Source organism: Ochlerotatus camptorhynchus, unplaced genomic scaffold, assembly GCF_037179485.1.
Source record: "Ochlerotatus camptorhynchus isolate MF236.1 unplaced genomic scaffold, CSIRO-AGI_Acam_v1.1 ptg000434l, whole genome shotgun sequence".
NCBI lineage: Eukaryota > Metazoa > Arthropoda > Insecta > Diptera > Culicidae > Ochlerotatus > Ochlerotatus camptorhynchus.
The window spans coordinates 4,176,123-4,192,792 of NW_027040920.1; the positions used below are offsets into that span (position 1 = coordinate 4,176,123).

Consider the following 16,670-nt stretch of genomic DNA (forward strand, 5'->3'; position numbering starts at 1 on the left):
TCCTGGCTGTCGACAAACGTTCCCCAAACACTTTAATTACATTTGTAACGGTTGATTTGGCAACTTTTAGCGATTTTGCCAAATTTGCGTGCGAGTAGCTCGGATTTTCGCGATGCGCGAGCAAAATTTTGATACGCTGCTCTTCTTGCTTGGACGGCATTTTGACAACTGAAGAGTGAATTCCAAAATCAAAATAGGAGCAACATTCTACACACACACACCTTCAAAATGAGGGGTGTTCAGGTTTTTTAAATGCAAAACTGAAAGAAATACGTCAAGTTGATATTGACCAAATTTTGACCGTATAACCCTTTACGTCGTGTCCGACGCTTATTCATCCGTTGCTCGAAAGCAAATGACGAAGAAAACGATTTGGCAAGCGTTTTTATTATCGCTGCTTTTCTCCTCCCTTCCTTTCATTTGTGAAATGGTGAGCGATCAAGCGAGCATTGAGCTCGCTCATGTGAGCATGCGCAAAGTGTCGTTTGTTCGAATGGCGCTCTATCGTTGCGTCTGTGTTTGGGATTTTTCGCTACATGTCTGAATTTTGATTTTTTTTCATGTGATCCCCAGTATAGAAATTAAAGACGTAGTCTTACGTCAAAAAAAAAAAAAACATGTCGACACACCGATTTCCTTTTGGAAAAAGGTCTTGTGGACAGATGAGAGCAAATTCAAGTTGTTTGTGCACAAGCAGTGATCTAGAGTCTGGATAAAAAGGGTGAGGAGCTTTTGGACAAGAATGTCCAGAAAACAGTGAAGCACGGAGGTGGTAACATTATGGTTTGGGATCCCTAATAAACAAATACCATAAACGAACTGTATCCCGGATGGGTAAACTATCCCACAAATGGTTTGGATGATACACCGAACACGTCGTTAAGCTCTTTTTTTATGGTTATTTTTATTAGGGATGCTTTGTTTGGTCTGATGTTGGAGAACCTTAAAGGAACCATGGATGCCAACGTATATAGACGTTTTGAGCGAAAACTTGGAGGTTTCGATGTTGAAAGTTGAGCTTGAGGATGATTTACATATTCTAGCAAAACAACGACCCCAAGCATACTGCGGCTTGGGAGAACATTTCGGAGCACCACCTTCAGAACCTGGTGGAAAGTATGCCGAGTCGAGTCGAAGCAACCATCAGTGCTAAGGGAGGGCAACTAGGGCTGTGTTCCATTTGGCGATTTTTCACTTAAACTTGACAGATGAAATTTTTTCAAATAAACCTACTATTCCAACAGACTTATTTTTGACAGACAAGGAATCAATTTTGACAAAAACCTTTTCGAAAACCGGAGAGAGGCATTTCGAACATATTAATTTATTTTCGAAGCATCAAATATAACACAGCCTAAGTACTACACTGCCATTTGATCCTTATATTTGCTCAATTTTCGGGAATCTCCTGTTTGTATATTTTATTTGCCAGCTAAAAACGGATGAATAAAAGTTAATGATTTCCGGGTGTAAAATCTGCTGGGGCTGCTATTGTTTTTATATGCACCCATAAAGATAATTAATACCATCATTTACTCAGAACATACTTATACCCTATTTGTCAATTTGAACTAGATAAAAACAAGATGGTTAGTTTGTTTGAAGTGTATATTTTATTTTTGCCAGCACTGCATGTGACAAATGTAAACAATGACTTTAAACGTCGATTTCTAGTAAATATATACTTATTCTGGTAAATCGACACCAGCATCTTAGAGATAGTTTGCTCTATCAGATGAAATAGTTAGTTTGTTCAGGCGTGTTGTAATTCGTGAACAATCGACGTTTAAAAGCATTGTTTTCGTTTGGCTTGTACGGCTTTTTCACATGTTGCTCGAGAACGGTCTGGTAAATCGATTACTCAAATTTTGGTTAACGATTCTTAGCGTGTTGCCAGTTTGCTCCCTGTAAGTTGCCATTCTGGTATGTAAAGAGGGATGGCAGATATAAACTGCTTTTCTTTTATTTGTTTGGTCGCCTCTAAGCTTATAGTACGTTCAGACTATAGCTGATATTACGTAATATAGGCTTTCTTGATATAAGATTATATAACGTGATATCAACTAAAGCTGAACAATGCATTAGGCCTTAAGTAACATTGATCGATTCTGTTAATCTTTCATTTATAACTTGGACACAGAATCGTTTCTGGTCGTGTTTGTCGTATTAGAAGCAAGATAGCTTCTTTCATCGAATTGTGTTATGAAGACTGCTGGGGAAGTCTTAACATGACCGTGAGGATGCAAAGAGAAAATCGATGGAGATAATCTGTAAATGTTACTTAGGACCTAATGCATTGTTCAACATGAACTATAGTCTGAACGTAGTATAATGTCATGAGGTCAGCCTAGGCGTGTAAGAATGCATGAGAAAGCTTATACTGTTTACCACACCTTTTCCTTTACTAAATTTATTAATTGATTACAAGCTTAAATAATAATGCCACAAATGATTTTAGGTACCTTTCTCACCGGGCGACGGTATTACCGGTATCACCGGTGGAAACTTAACGATTTTAAATTGGTTCACTACTCGACTAGCCTATTGGTCCCAAGTACATCTATAAGCGTACCCTATTCTAGTCGAAACCCTAGTACTACACTATGTTTGTTTTGATTCGCTATCATAGTTTGACAGATAAAATGAGGGGTTCGTCGATTTTCCTATGTTTCGAAGGGTGCATCAGCTGAGCCAAAAAGTTGAGCACGTTTCTTCGGAACCTTCTGACCTTAGTGTTACCTCTATGGTATTTTGCGTCTTTTCAGTAACACATGGGAATTCGGGAAGTGATCCATATTTTTAATTTATAACATTTAATGTTATTAAAATGGGAGCTGGGTATCCGGGTACGGTTTTGAGATAAAATTTAAGGGAATTCTGAGGAAAATTCTCATTAAATTCTGAGATACAACAGAGCCTTAAGAACATACCAAGAGATTTCAGAGGAATTTTAAGAAAAATATGGAGATAAATTAATGCTACTTCTCGAAATAATTGTAAAGAATGCAAACTGAATTTCCAGATTGTTTTGGAGGGAATTGATAGGACTATTCTTGAGGAAACTGGACTTTACCTGCTATCCTGAAAGTAACTCTGCAGATACTTTGGAATGATCCAAATGAAATCCTTCAGAAATATATAATAATAATTTTGCTAATTGGACCAATTTTTCAAGACCCCTGTTTGTTACGCTACAGCTAACGTGGAGTTTCAGTTTCATTATCTTTTGTTGGAGCTGACATGTCTGCGCTTGTAGATGAAGATGAGGCTTCCTTAGAGAACCACCTAAAAATATGAAAATGTTTTTTTTTTACGCTTCCGACAAATACTTTGAGGTTCTGGAATTGTTAAGAAATTAATGCACAGTAAAATTTTATTCACTGATTATTGTTTGATCTACATCTGCATTCGATTTCACGAGCCACTGCCTTAATTGAATTAAGCGCTCCTTCGACGTCTTTGATGTCATTATAGAGGTTGTTGTTCTTCTTGCTTGGGCCTAGAACTTTGTGAATTGTTTAGAATTGCTGCTGTTCTATCAACTCAACAAACCTTCACCGTGATTTTCTTGATTCACCAAACTTTACTACTGAAATGCACCAGCTTTACTTTACTTTACTACTGAAATGCACCTGCTACCCAGATTCCCTATTGGAAACTGGGATATCGGTCAGTGTGGAACGCTCCAAAGTTGCTCAGTACGTAAACAAAACGATACAGTTTTACCACGCGTCTGAAGTGAACTGAATCAACAGTGCAGGTGAGCATCCATTAACGATCGTAAAACAAAATAGTGTTAATTGCGTCTCATTAGTATCTGATTACCGCAGGTTATACATAAAAAATCACGACAATATCGCAGTACCTGATAAGTAAGTGCACTTCATGTCTTATTAGACCAAACATACATCACTGCTATCAAAACAGCCCCATGCCCTATCGGGTCAATCAGTTTCACAAATTATTACATGAAACTAGATAGTCATACATAACACTACAAGACAAGGCAGCGGCTGCTGCTGTTGCTGCTGCTGCTGCTACCGCGGTGCAACCCAGAACTAACAACTCTTTCAAATGCAACCCCACCGAAGAACAACTACAGGTTTGCGATCGAACGTGTGTACCAACCTACATTCCTTCTCCGGAATCGAAGAATCGAATACAATTGAACACCACAGTGCAAGCGTTATCCACTAAATCAAAAACCCGGCTGACGTCTGGAGTGGAAAAATGCGTTTACATACACACCGTACGCATAACGCACGACCCATGTTCGCTCATTGAAGCATGGCCACCCACCAGAATCGACCTGCAGTAGGGCGCTACTCGCGCCGTTGGCCCAGTCCAGCACGTGGGGAAATTTCTTACACCTTGCAGCGAAATTGTTACAGATGAACCTACTATTACCTTTCACTATAAAACCCTTGAACAGTCAGTTCAATACCATCAGTTGTTTCACACTCATCAATCCAGTAAGTTCGTGGTCCTTCGGTAGGTTTTCACCAGAAACGGTTCCAATATGGTCAAGTTATCCAGTGCTATTTTGTTGGTGCTAAGTGTGGCCGCAGTCCACGCTACACGCCTTGGACTCGGACACGGTGGAAAGCACAAGGGAGTGGGTTCCCTTGCAACGCTGGGACTTGGATACGGTTTGGGACATGCATTTGACCATGGGTTGTATGGAAATCATCCTACTGGATTGTACTACGCTCCATCATACGCTGTTGGGCATGGTCATCATCATGGCTATTACCAAGGGCATCCAAATCATTACCAGTATGGATCTCCGAAAGTAAGTGTGATTTTCAACAAAACATTATAAAATAGCTAACCAATTCCCAATTTTTTCCCCCTAGCACGGATTCCATCTCGGATACGAAATCGGTTATCAGGGCAAGCTTGGCTTCGTCAAGCTAAAGCGCGACAACCTCCGTCAGGTGCAGTTCTCCTTCGGTCTGGGCAAGCCAAGCCAGCACCACAAAGCTTAAGGCTTTGAAGTCACGAAACCAAGCGCAGAATCCTACTCCCCCATTCAGCACAATTTCACACGACGGAAAACAATGTCTTTCCATCCAAAATGGTTCGCAAAAACGAAAACCAAAATGCATGAACTGAACTATACCAAGTTCAAGGTCGAATGACTCCACCAATTGTCGCAGCTACGATGACGGAAGAACATAAAACCAACAGGGGACTTATGCTGACGGTGATTACAGTGCGTCTGTAAAACCAGCCAGCGAAACACACAATCAACCTTGTGCTCTTCTGTTTAAAAGTTGTATAGTGAAGCAAAATTAAGAGAGAGAAAAAAAAAATCAACCATCAACCTAATACTGCAGCCGTTTGCTTCATCCGCACGAAGGGAGTAGGACTGTGTTCCGAGGGGCTGCAGCAGACCAAATTTTGTATGCATCGGTGAACTTGAGGTTCACCTGAAAATTGTAGGTTATTTGCAGGAACTGATTTATCTAGGTTAATTATAGACCGCGTTTTAATTACATTAGTCATCGGAGTTTTTAAATGTAGAGCACTGCAGAACTGTTTGTACGTTACCGTTTGAGGGTAATAAATTATTATTGAAACACTAAACATTTTCTCTTTGTTACTTGGGCATGATGAATTCTGTTTGATTTGGTTCAACGGGTGCGCTAGAAAGAATCCTTCCAGTGTTGACAAAGTGATGCAATCAAAATATTGCCATATTTGACATGTAGTGAAAAGTCTATGCAGTCACAGCGGTTCCAGGCTGATATTAATTTATCCGTTTGGAAAAATATTACGGTAGATGTACCAGTTATGTCATTACACTATCCCATTATGGCACTCCTCCATTTTTACTGCCATAAGCCATAACTGGTTCGTACCATAATTGCTAAACCTTCCCATAGTCTTATGTTGTGTCAAAATTCAGCAAAATTTGAATCAATTTAAGTTTAATATTCGTTGACATTATTGAATAAGCATAATTTACAAACCTTGGGGATTCTAACGGTACCATTAGGAATGATATTTCAAAATTGCTGTTCCACCTTCTCGGAGGCATGATTGAATAACTACTATGAAAGCTCTCTCTTAGCCCCTAAGCAAACTCACATTTTTCACAATTTTTATAATAGGGTAGAGAACTACTTCGGCCTATTTGCCCATTTTAAGCCTATCGAGCAGAAAACATCACAAATATCCATGATTTCGGCGTTAACGAGTCAATCAAGTCTTAGTTTTACTTTTCATAATAAAAATATGAAAACGGTTTATTTGATTAAAATGGCGTCTGAGAAGAAGTTAATAATATAGTATATCCAAAAATAAATACACTGCGAGAAAAATCGCTGTAATATCAAGTTAAAAAGTTAAATTGCAATACAGTCAACTCAATATTGAAGGGACAATCGAGTTATATAACTATCGACTAAAAGAATTATAAATATATTTTTTTGAAGCACCTGCCAGAAAGTGAGCCACCAGGTAAAATTGTTCAAAATAAAAGCAGTTTTTATTTGAAAATTTACGTACTGCAAATATTTTAAACATGTTTAACTATTATGTACATTTGTTAGAATTTTGAGAAATGTAAAATTTAAAATCTCAAAATTAAGCTGAAATGAAAATTATTAGTGCTGCTATTATTTTGAACAATTTTACCTGGTGTCTCACTGTCCGGCAGGTGCTTCCAAAAATTTAATGTTTTGCAATCGTAAAATTGAACATATTTGCAGTTCTTTGGCGAACGTTTCAGCTCAATTGATCATAAGTTAACAAAGTTACATCATGTCAAAGTTGACCATTTTGTTTGAAAATCGGCATGCGCTGCTATTTTATCGAACGCAGCTGTACCTTACCAATCAGACTAAGGCCTTGATGTCCTCTGCTGTCCGAAGAAGTCGTCTCCACTCTACTCGATCCATGGCCAGACTTCACCAGCCTCGTAGTCTGCGAAGGGTCCGCAGGTCGTATTCTACTTGGTCGATCCACCTTGTCCACTGCGCGCCTTTTCTTCATATTCCTATTGGATCGCTTTCGAGAACCATTTTCACTGGGTCATCGTCCGGCATTCTTATGACGTGCCCAGCCCACATTAGTCATCCAATTTTTTCAATGTGGACGATGAATGGTTCTCCCAGCAACTGGTGCAATTCGTGGTTAATTCGCCGCATCTACGTTTCGTCATCCATCTGTACTCAACCATAGATGGTACGCAACACCTTCCGTTCGAAAACACCAAGTTGGTCCTCCACGAGCATAGTCCAGGTCTCGTGGCCGTAGAGGACCACGGGTCTGATTTGCGTCTTGTAGATAGTCAACTTCGTGCGGCGGCGAATTTTATTCGACCGGAGCGTCCACCGGAGTCCAAAGTAGGCACCATTCCCTGCTGCTGGTATCATTTTCGGCGGTCACCAGTGAGCCCAAATACACGAATTCGTTGACCACCTCGATTTCGTCACCGTTAATCTGAACTCGGGGTTGGAGGCTAACATTGTCTTCCCTAGAATCTCTTCCTTTCATGTATTTTGTCTTTGATGTGTTGATGGCAAGTCCAATCCGCCTAGCTTCAGCCTTTAGTCTGATGTACGTTTCCGCTATCGTCTCAAAGTTCCGTGCCATGGTGTCGATGTCATCGGCGAAGCCAAGAAGATGGATGGGCTTCCTGAAGATCGTGCCACCCAGCTCTTCTTATCACACCTTCTAACGCGATGTTAAATAGCAGACACGAAAGTTCATCACCTTGCCGTAATCCCCTTCGAGATTCGAAAATGTTCCCGATACTCGAACAACGCACATCACTCAATCCATCGCGTTGCCTTGACCAATCGCGTCAGTTATCCGGAAGTCCGTACTCGTGCATAACCTGTCATAGCTGATCTCGATCGATTGTGTCGTATACGGATTTGAAATCGATGAACAAATGATGTGTGGGCACGTTGTATTCGCGCAATTTCTGCAGAGCCTGCAGAATCGCGACAATGTGGCCCGTGGTAGCGCGGGCACCCATGAATCCCACCTGGTATTGTCCCACGAACTCTCTTGCAAATGGTGACAGGTGACGGCATAGAATTTGAAAGAGTACCTTGTAGGCGGCGCTCAGCAGTGTGATCGCGCGGTAGTTACAGCAATCCAATTTGTCGCCCTTTTTGTAGATTGGGCATACGACACTTTCCATCCACTGCAGTTTCGAACCCCCGTCGGATACAGTGGTGTTTAAAGTTTGGCGATTATTGGATCCGTTTCTGTTTTTTTTATAACCAGTGATTGTAAGTGTATCTGCGAATTGCATTGCCTCCTGGGAGACCGGTTCACCGTGTTCGGATGTCACGCTTTCATCGTGTAGTTCTATCGAGAGTCTTTCAGAGCCGAAAGTTTTTGTTTAACTGCAGAAGAATATAAATCGTCCTCTAATCTATGGGAGCTCTTGGAAATCGCCGAAATGACACATTATATGTTGGGTATGGGACGGTCCAACCAGGGCACCCGATTGAAGCGATTTGGATGGGGAGAGTGCACTGAAAATGTATTTTCGTTATTTCTCTGAAAACCGTTTCGTAAAAATGAATATCGTACATACAACACATCTTTCATAAATGGTACGAAACATTCGTTTTTCCTGTCATCTGGCGCAATGTCAATATTACGCCTTATTCGTATAATATACAAATACATCTTCGTACAATCAAACCAACAACTGCGCTTATTGTCTCCTAAAGTGCTGATTGTGTGTTGGAGATGGGATATTTTTTTTTTTTTAGAAATTTTGTCGGTTTGACCAATACATGCAAGCTACCACAATAAATCAAATTACTCGTCACGATGGTTTTATGTTAGAGAAAAAAATACAGGCAAGCAGCAGAAAAAGCAGGAGAAATCGAAGTACCGCTCCATGAGTGCTTCTTATTTTCCTTTAGCTTTACTATTTCTCACAGCACAGATAGAGCGATGGATAAAGCACAGATCTAACGATCGCAAGGTTCATGAGTCGAGTCCGGTCTGAAGCCTATTTTTATTTTTTTGTCATATTTATTCCTTCCAATGATGAAGTTATTTTTACCAATCCTCACTAACACACTCCACATTTTTCGGTTTCCACAACCAACACTTGTGAACCGCTGGTTGGGTGTAGCCATAGCGAGTATGGCAGTTCTAACGAAACTAGCTTCATACAATGTACAAATCCATTTCGTTACAGAAAACAACGAATAAATTCGTAGAACAAACGAGCGATTTCGTTGTATAAACGAAATTTTATTTTCAGTGTGGAATTGCCAACTTCCTGTCATTAACAGATCGTGAATTGAAGGTGGGCTCTTCTTCCCCACTCATTGGGACATCCCCTAGTGCGATGGCTTGTACATTACCGGTTTGTAGGATTTTATTGTTGGAAGGAGATTCTCTTTGATCCCGCGGACTAAGCGTAAGTGTCTCTGCTTACAGGTTCGCTCTCCGTTTTTGATCCTTCATACAATGGTAAATGTAATACAATCAGGTGTTGTACTTGATCAAGTCGTACGAGGTGGACAATCCACTGTCTAATGCACAGCAAAAAATAATTTTGATATCACATCAAAGTGGATGCACTTCAATCGTGTCAAAAATATGGTGTAATATTACTTGCCAAAAAGGACAAAATTATCATTAATACAGTGCATGAACTGACATTACGCTGCTATTACTGTATTTGTTTATTTTAATATCTCCTCCTCCCAAATCTTGGCAATTACCCAGTGCGCTCTAGCCAGTGCTTCACCACCGTATTTTGATAGCTCACTTGGTAGTTGATCTACACCAGTTGCTTTGTTGTTCTTCAGCCGACCGATCTCCTCAACTTCTTGAAGATCAGAGGCCAGTAGCCTGTCGTCTTCTCCGCGTTCTCCAAGGTCTGTTACCGAGCCACCTTCGTTTTCTGCTGCATCACCGTTAAGGTGTTCATCATAGTAGTGCTTCCACGTCTCAATCACCTCACACTAGTTCGTAAGAAGGTTACCGTCCAAGTCCTTCATTCGTCGAAAAACCGAGTTTTGTCTGTATCGCTGCACATTCAATCGTGCGGTGTTGCAGCATTCTCGGACGTGCTGCATTCTTCTCCTCTACTAACAGTTTGCATTCGCCGTCAAACCAGTAATTTCTTCGGTCCGCGATAGCAGTATCTACCCACTTGGATTTTTTTACAGGAGTCAGTATTTTTTTACTGGGTTTTTGAATTACTGAAAAACTCGGTTAAAATTCAAATGACCGTTATTCGTAAAGATTCGATAAAGTCGAAACATTTTATTTTTCATCATTAACGGGGTTAACAGAAGTCTGTAAATTTTCGTAACACATTTTCTCAACCTTGAAATTTTCACATATTTTTTAAATTTTACCGAACAGTTCCGCAATCCAAAAACTCGGCACAAATAACTGACTGGATAATTGTGTAGTGCCGTTGCAGCAGTACTAACTATGGCGGAATGGATGTCCCGCCAGCCATCTTCAAGAGTAGCTGCGCCAAGCTGCTCTTCCGTGGGTAGTGCAGCTTCAAGCTGCTGCGCATAATTCTGGGCAACTCCGGCATCCCTTTATTGCTCAATGCTGGGTTGTGGCGTTCGACTTCGACGAGTGTTATGAATCGTCGAGAGGTTTGAGCGCATGCATACTGCAACTAAGTAGTGGTCCAAATCTATGATCGCACTGCGGTACGTGCGGACATTGGTAATGTCGGAGAAGAATTTCCCGTCGATTAGAACGTGATGGATTTGGTTTTCTGTGTGTTGGTCAGGTGGCTTTGTGGATATCCTTGCGGGAGAAAAGGGTACTTCGGACTACCATACCCCGAGAGGCTGCAAAGTTCACCCATCGTTGGCCGTTGTCGTTCGATACTGCATGCAGCCTGTTTGGCCCGATTGCCGGCCTGTCTGTACATTGTCTCCCGTCCTACCTGAGCGTTCGTGTCGCCGATGGCGATTTTGACGTCCCGTTGCGAACAGCCGTCGTACACCTGCTCCAGCTGCACATAAAACGCTTCTTTCTCGTTGTCGGGTCTCCTTTCGTGTGGGTAGTGCACGTTGATGGTGCTGTAGTTGAAGAAACGACCCTTAATCCTCAGCTTGCACATCCTCGGGTTAATCGGCTGCCAACCAATCACGCGTTGGTGCATCGTTGGGTTCCAGCTCGTTGGTGGTGTCACAGCTCTGCGACTCAATGCTCGCTTTTCCATACCTTTGGCCCGTCCAGCAAAGTGCCTGCAGTGCTACGACTATGAAGTTGCGCGGTTGAAGTTCATCATATATTAACCTATCGCAGCCCGGGAAGCCGAGAAAGTTTCCAATCGTAGTCCTTACTTCACTTTTACTATGCCGATTGTTGTTTATTTTTTTTTTCAAGGGCGGCTTGTTGGGCCTCATAGCCTAGTCAGTAAAGGCACGGTATTACCAAGCCGGAGGCGGCGCGTTCGATTCCCGGTCCGGTCGAGGGAATCTTTCGGGTTGGAAATTTTCTCGACTTCCCTGGGCATAGAGTATCATTGTGCTTGCCACACAATATACAAATTCATGCATTGGTATTGGCATCGAAAGCTCTCAATTAATAACTGTGGAAGTGCATTCAGAACACTAAGTTGAGAGCACGCAATAAGCTAATATGCGCTAAGCAATAAGCTTGAAATGCGAATAAGAAGAAGAAGAAGAAGTTGTTGGGCCTGCCCGAATACCCTGTCTCGCCGGGGGACCATCGTGCACAGCCCTTTTTAGAGTCCCACGCTGGCACTAGGACGATGATAAGCCGCACCTAACATGGAGAACAGACGCCGTTTTGAGCCGCACCTCCATGGTGAACTGAACAGACGCCCGGGTGAAGCATTTCCTCTATCATCGTACTATGGTTACAGCACCAGTGTTCGCATCGCACCTCTTCACTTTGCTATTTCCGAAACTGGCAACGTTGCCCAGGCTACGCCACCCTGCTGTGTTCATGTTTCAGCTGATAGTCTGTTGTTATCATATGACTCGGGAAGGCGTGAGGTAGGAACTAGGTATCCCGCTTCTTCCAGGTTGTCAACTTACCATTTTGTAGCCCTTTGTTTTTAAGAAGGATCCATCTATTGTAATAGTTATCTGTTACTGTTTATCCATATAAATTCGAAAAATGGTTCAGGAATCCATTTACGGAAGTTCTCAGTAGTAAATTTAAAATATTAAGCCAATATGAGCAAAACCACGCACATAGGACTGTTAATTATTGATATTTAATCTGTATTCATATTTTAAGCAGATTCTAAAACATTGTTAATATTTGCAAGGGTGTGACCAGCAGCTGAGTTCCGGGCATACATTTCATCTAAGAGAATGAAATTTCTACATATGCCTAATTTCACGTCGATGAAATTTATGCTTAGTAATTAGTAATACTATTTTTTTGGAAATTTTTTTCCATCTTGGAATTCTACTTAGAATTAAATTGAAGCTCTTCTCGTTTTAATTAGTGTCAGAACTACCTAGGATTTTTTCTCAGAAGTCGCTTGGAAATCTTCTAAGCATTTACCAGGAATGAAAAGGTCCTCAAAATTACCTCCAGAGCGCTTGAAGTTCTCATCAAAATTAAAATAGAATTTCAGTCAGAACTCTCTTAGAATTCCCTTTGAATTCGCTTCTAAATTCTTCAGAAATGCTCAAGATAATTGCACGAAATTCCAGAAACATGAAAATTTTCATCAAGCATTTCCTCAATCATGCTACTTTTCGATGAATTGTAAACCGGTCAAATGTTCTTCTCTCTTTTTTCATTTTCATTTTCATTTTCATTTTGCAGCGTTTGGTGGGGCAATGGGAGCGCAAGTCAATCCAAAGCCGAGGATAAAGGACGGGTAATGGCTGAATAGTCTATGCGGACCACTTGAACGCCATGGGAAAAGGAAGGGATTGAAGAGGCCGGTTATTGGGGGGTTTTGAGGAAATGACACATATTTAGTGATGCTAAATGTAAAGAAACCGAAAATCCATCTCCCACTGATTTAACCTTTCACATATATACCAAATTGATATTTTAAAGCAATAATCAAAATAAACAGACAATACATGAAAAGGCTAGTTGTCAGTTGCTTTAAAGGCTAGTTGCCTCCCTGAGCGGACCCTCCGCATCCTAACTCTTCTGTTAATCCACTTAATGCTACTAGGCTATCTAAATTTTCTTATTTAAGGGGAGGTTTACTTGGATTTTTTCAAAAAAATTGATTTTTTTGCATAAAATAAAAGCTACAAGTGTGTAGAATATGTTGCCAAAAGGATTTTACGATCCGAAACATATTTAGCGAGTTATGGCGCTTTGAGTGAACCTTTGTCATGCGCGCTGAGGGACGCTACAAAAACTTTAAACGCGTTTTTCTCGAAACCATATTTTTTATAACAACTTAGAGCATAGGGCTTGAACAAATGATCCGATTTACAATCGAAAAATTGCGCTTTGAAGGATACTATTTTTTGTATGGCTTATACCTAAAATGAAAAAAAAATTGTTAGTTACTATTTTTTAAGCAAGGTCAAAGTGAGAAAAAAAGGGGTAAAAAGCACTAAATTTTCAAATGTCCATAATTTGGTCAATTTTTGTCGGATTTCGTTCTAGTTAGGTATAAGCCATAGGGAATATTATCAACTTTAACCACAATAAAAAAATTTCATTTCAGTTCACCACCAGAGGGTGTGCACTCGAAGTTCTGCAGCAAAACCTGACTGACACTCCTCCACGCGAGCCGCCATTTTGAGCCGCCATTTTGTTTTTTTACCTTCAAAAAATTTCCAAGTATTCAGGAATAGTGGACAAATATAATTATCGAAACCGGAAGTTCGTATGTCTTTTCATTCTCCTGAAAAAAAATTCCAAAGTTCAACTGTTTTTCAGCCAAATCCAAGTAAACCTCCCCTTAAGTTTGTTTGATCATTATGATATCTATAGTCTAATTTAATAAATAATTGAAATCTCTAATCTACCTACCATGCTTTATTAAGTACCTGCACTTGTGAATGTAATCTAAAATTTAACGTGTTTCAAGTTCTTTTTGACTTTGACCTATATTTAATATATATTAGTTCGTCCCAGGTGACACCTTCAAGTGACTAAAATGCTTCACTTTGAAGTTAGTTTCCTAGCTGATTTTTAAATTACATAGGGCATATGCTTCAACTACGCTCACACGTTTCCACTATGTCGCACCACAAAAATACGTATGGTTATGTCACAATAGAAGCGCGCCACAGTGGAAATTCCGAGACATAGTTCAAACACTTATCCCAAATCAAAATGGAGCACATATAAGAATAGTTGCAATACCATGTACAAAAATGTTTAACATTGTTCCCTGAGTAATACCTCAATGAAAACAACAACGAAAGCTTGTCACGCAAGTAGAAGGAGCACTGAACCCAAATAAATCTATCTGCGTAAAAATAAATAAAATAAGAGCGATTTGCGGCAAAACCCGCCAGTATCGCACCCAACGTCAGTGCCTATACGTAAGCGTACTACAACGCGGCTTTCAAATAAAGGAGTAACAAGTGTGATACTATCACTTCAGGCTAGAACTTTGGTTCTCTTATGCAATGGTTCATCAGAGAGGGGAAACTCAGTAATCCTCATCGCATGCTCATGACGCTATTTTGTCACGGCATGAGCCAACGATGCCGGACCTAAACCAACCGTCTCCAACGCTCTACTATGAAGCATAAGATTAGGCCCGCCCACCAACGTCCAGGTTAAAAAACTAGCCAAGCGGAGGGATGTTCTTCTCTCTTTTTTCACCGATAAATTATTATCCTCTCTCATGTACAATGCAAAAATACGTTTCCCCGAAAACCGACGAAAATGTTTTTTCATCTCCCATTTGGCACCGAAAATTTGCAAATGGCATTGACACACTGATGCTCTTTACGCCAATGGAAAATCCCATAAGCAACTGTCATTTTTTGCGTGAAAAACAGCAGCCTATTCCTTACTCTTTCGCACCACTGAAAAATCCCATATCACGCTGTGACATTCGACAACGCAAATACGATTTAATATGAAGAGCGAAAAAAAAAACCAAGCCAACTTGAACTATTTTAACCGATGCGTTTCTTTTTCAGTACCACTGCTTTTCGGAGAAGTGAGAAGAAGAAAATTAAGAATAACAAGAATAAACAAGTTGTCAAATCATAACTATTGTTTTGGTTTTTAATTACGGATCATTTTCGCTTCGATGGGTAAAATTTACTTGATCGTTGGAAGCAAAATTTGTTAGAAGTTGCAGATCTGATGTGAATCATGATCGTTGCAATTATTAGACCTGCGTTTTTACCACTCGTCTAGCTTTACGGAGCCGATAACTCATTTACTTCTATGTCTAGTAGGAGTTGGGCCAAATACTCGCAGCTTACCCGATATTATATTGGGTACATTGTCGAAGGATAGGATCAGAACTTTTATCATATGTTCAAATGACTTTTAACAGTAATTTTAAGGAACTTCAGTCCACATACACGTTATTTATTTCTTAAGTAAAGAGAATCTAGAAATTTTCTATTATCATCTGCTAAATTAACGAAAATTAACAACACGTTTCTCATTCACACCTTTCATAGGGCAATCTTACTTTTAATTACTCGAAACCCTCACCCCACCTCACCCTTTTAAAATGGTGCAAGCTCAATCTGACATCCACAGAGCATAGTATCGCACAGTTGGACACCGGACACGTACTCCAAAATTAGAGAATATCCGGACACTCCCACCTCCTCCTCCAATTCAGAACATGACAAACATCCTCTGGAAAACGCCACGTAGATTTGAATACGAACGTGTTAGGATGTGAGGAACGAGCTTTTAGCTGTCGCTTTTCTTGATTTGCTCTGGGTATGGGTGCGGGCTATCTCCTACCATGGGTGATAAACGCAGCATTGCCCACTTGAAAGCTCATCGTTTCGTGAGAAGCGCATTCACAGCTTCATCACCACCCCAAACAACATGCATGGAGCAGCAGCCAGCAGCAGGAGCAGCAGCAAACCCAACAAAACGTCGAGAGAAATGGGAACCACACCATTCAAGGCTGCTGCTGCTGCCTGCCTATGTAGCTGGTCCTAATATGTGTCTACGGAGGTTGTCCCGTTGTCACCATTCGTCCCGTATGCAGGCGAGTTATCGCTGTCGGTCGTTTGTCGGTGGCTTTTAAAGGTGCCTTCTGCAGTAACTACATCACCCTCGAGTGGACTGTAAGCGGTGCATACAGTTGGCACCGTGGAAAGATAGAAGAGGGCTGCGGTGGTGTTGTTCTTGAGAAGAAACGAATGAAACCCGGAAATTGGGTGGTCACCACCACCGTGGTGCTGCATTGGCTTCGGTCGCCGGCGTGTGTACGTGTACAACTATTATGGTGCGTTTCACTATTGCTAGCTACTACCACTACTATTGTACTGATGTGGTAAGCCATAAATCATAGGGAGCTTAGTTATTTGTTTTCACTCTGTTGGCTACTGGGTGGCTGCAAATTGTAAGAGTGTGTCTCTGCTTCTCGAAAGTGGAAAATCGTTCTGCCCAGAGCCAGCAGTGGGTGCGAATGGTTCCGGAAATGTGTTCGTGGTGAAGTGACAATGGGGGAAAACAACAACCATCAACGCTTAAGTGGTACATTTCCTTATTGCCGAATAGTTTGTTGCCTTCGGGGTTGAAGTTTTGGGGTT

General features: G+C 40.9%; 2 protein-coding genes across 8 annotated transcripts in view; one reads left to right on the top strand and one right to left on the bottom strand.

Moving 5' to 3' along the window:
• shep (alan shepard) overlaps positions 1 to 16,670 on the bottom strand; it is a 584,228-nt gene that overhangs the window by 532,088 nt on the left and 35,470 nt on the right. The window lies entirely within an intron of this gene.
• Positions 4,281 to 5,111, top strand: LOC135711557 (prisilkin-39-like). The gene is made up of 2 exons (XM_065234425.1): positions 4,281 to 4,792; positions 4,857 to 5,111. Exons 1-2 carry the CDS (start codon positions 4,520 to 4,522, stop codon positions 4,986 to 4,988), a joined length of 405 nt encoding a protein of 134 aa, XP_065090497.1. The 5' UTR covers positions 4,281 to 4,519; the 3' UTR covers positions 4,989 to 5,111.

Excerpts from the sequence above, each read along its gene's own strand:
- LOC135711557 (XM_065234425.1), top strand. The coding sequence starts at position 4,520 with ATGGTCAAGTTATCCAGTGCTATTTTGTTGGTGCTAAGTGTGGCCGCA. Across the intron at positions 4,793-4,856 it reads ACCAGTATGGATCTCCGAAA|CACGGATTCCATCTCGGATA; the intron begins GTAAGTGTGATT and ends TTTTCCCCCTAG.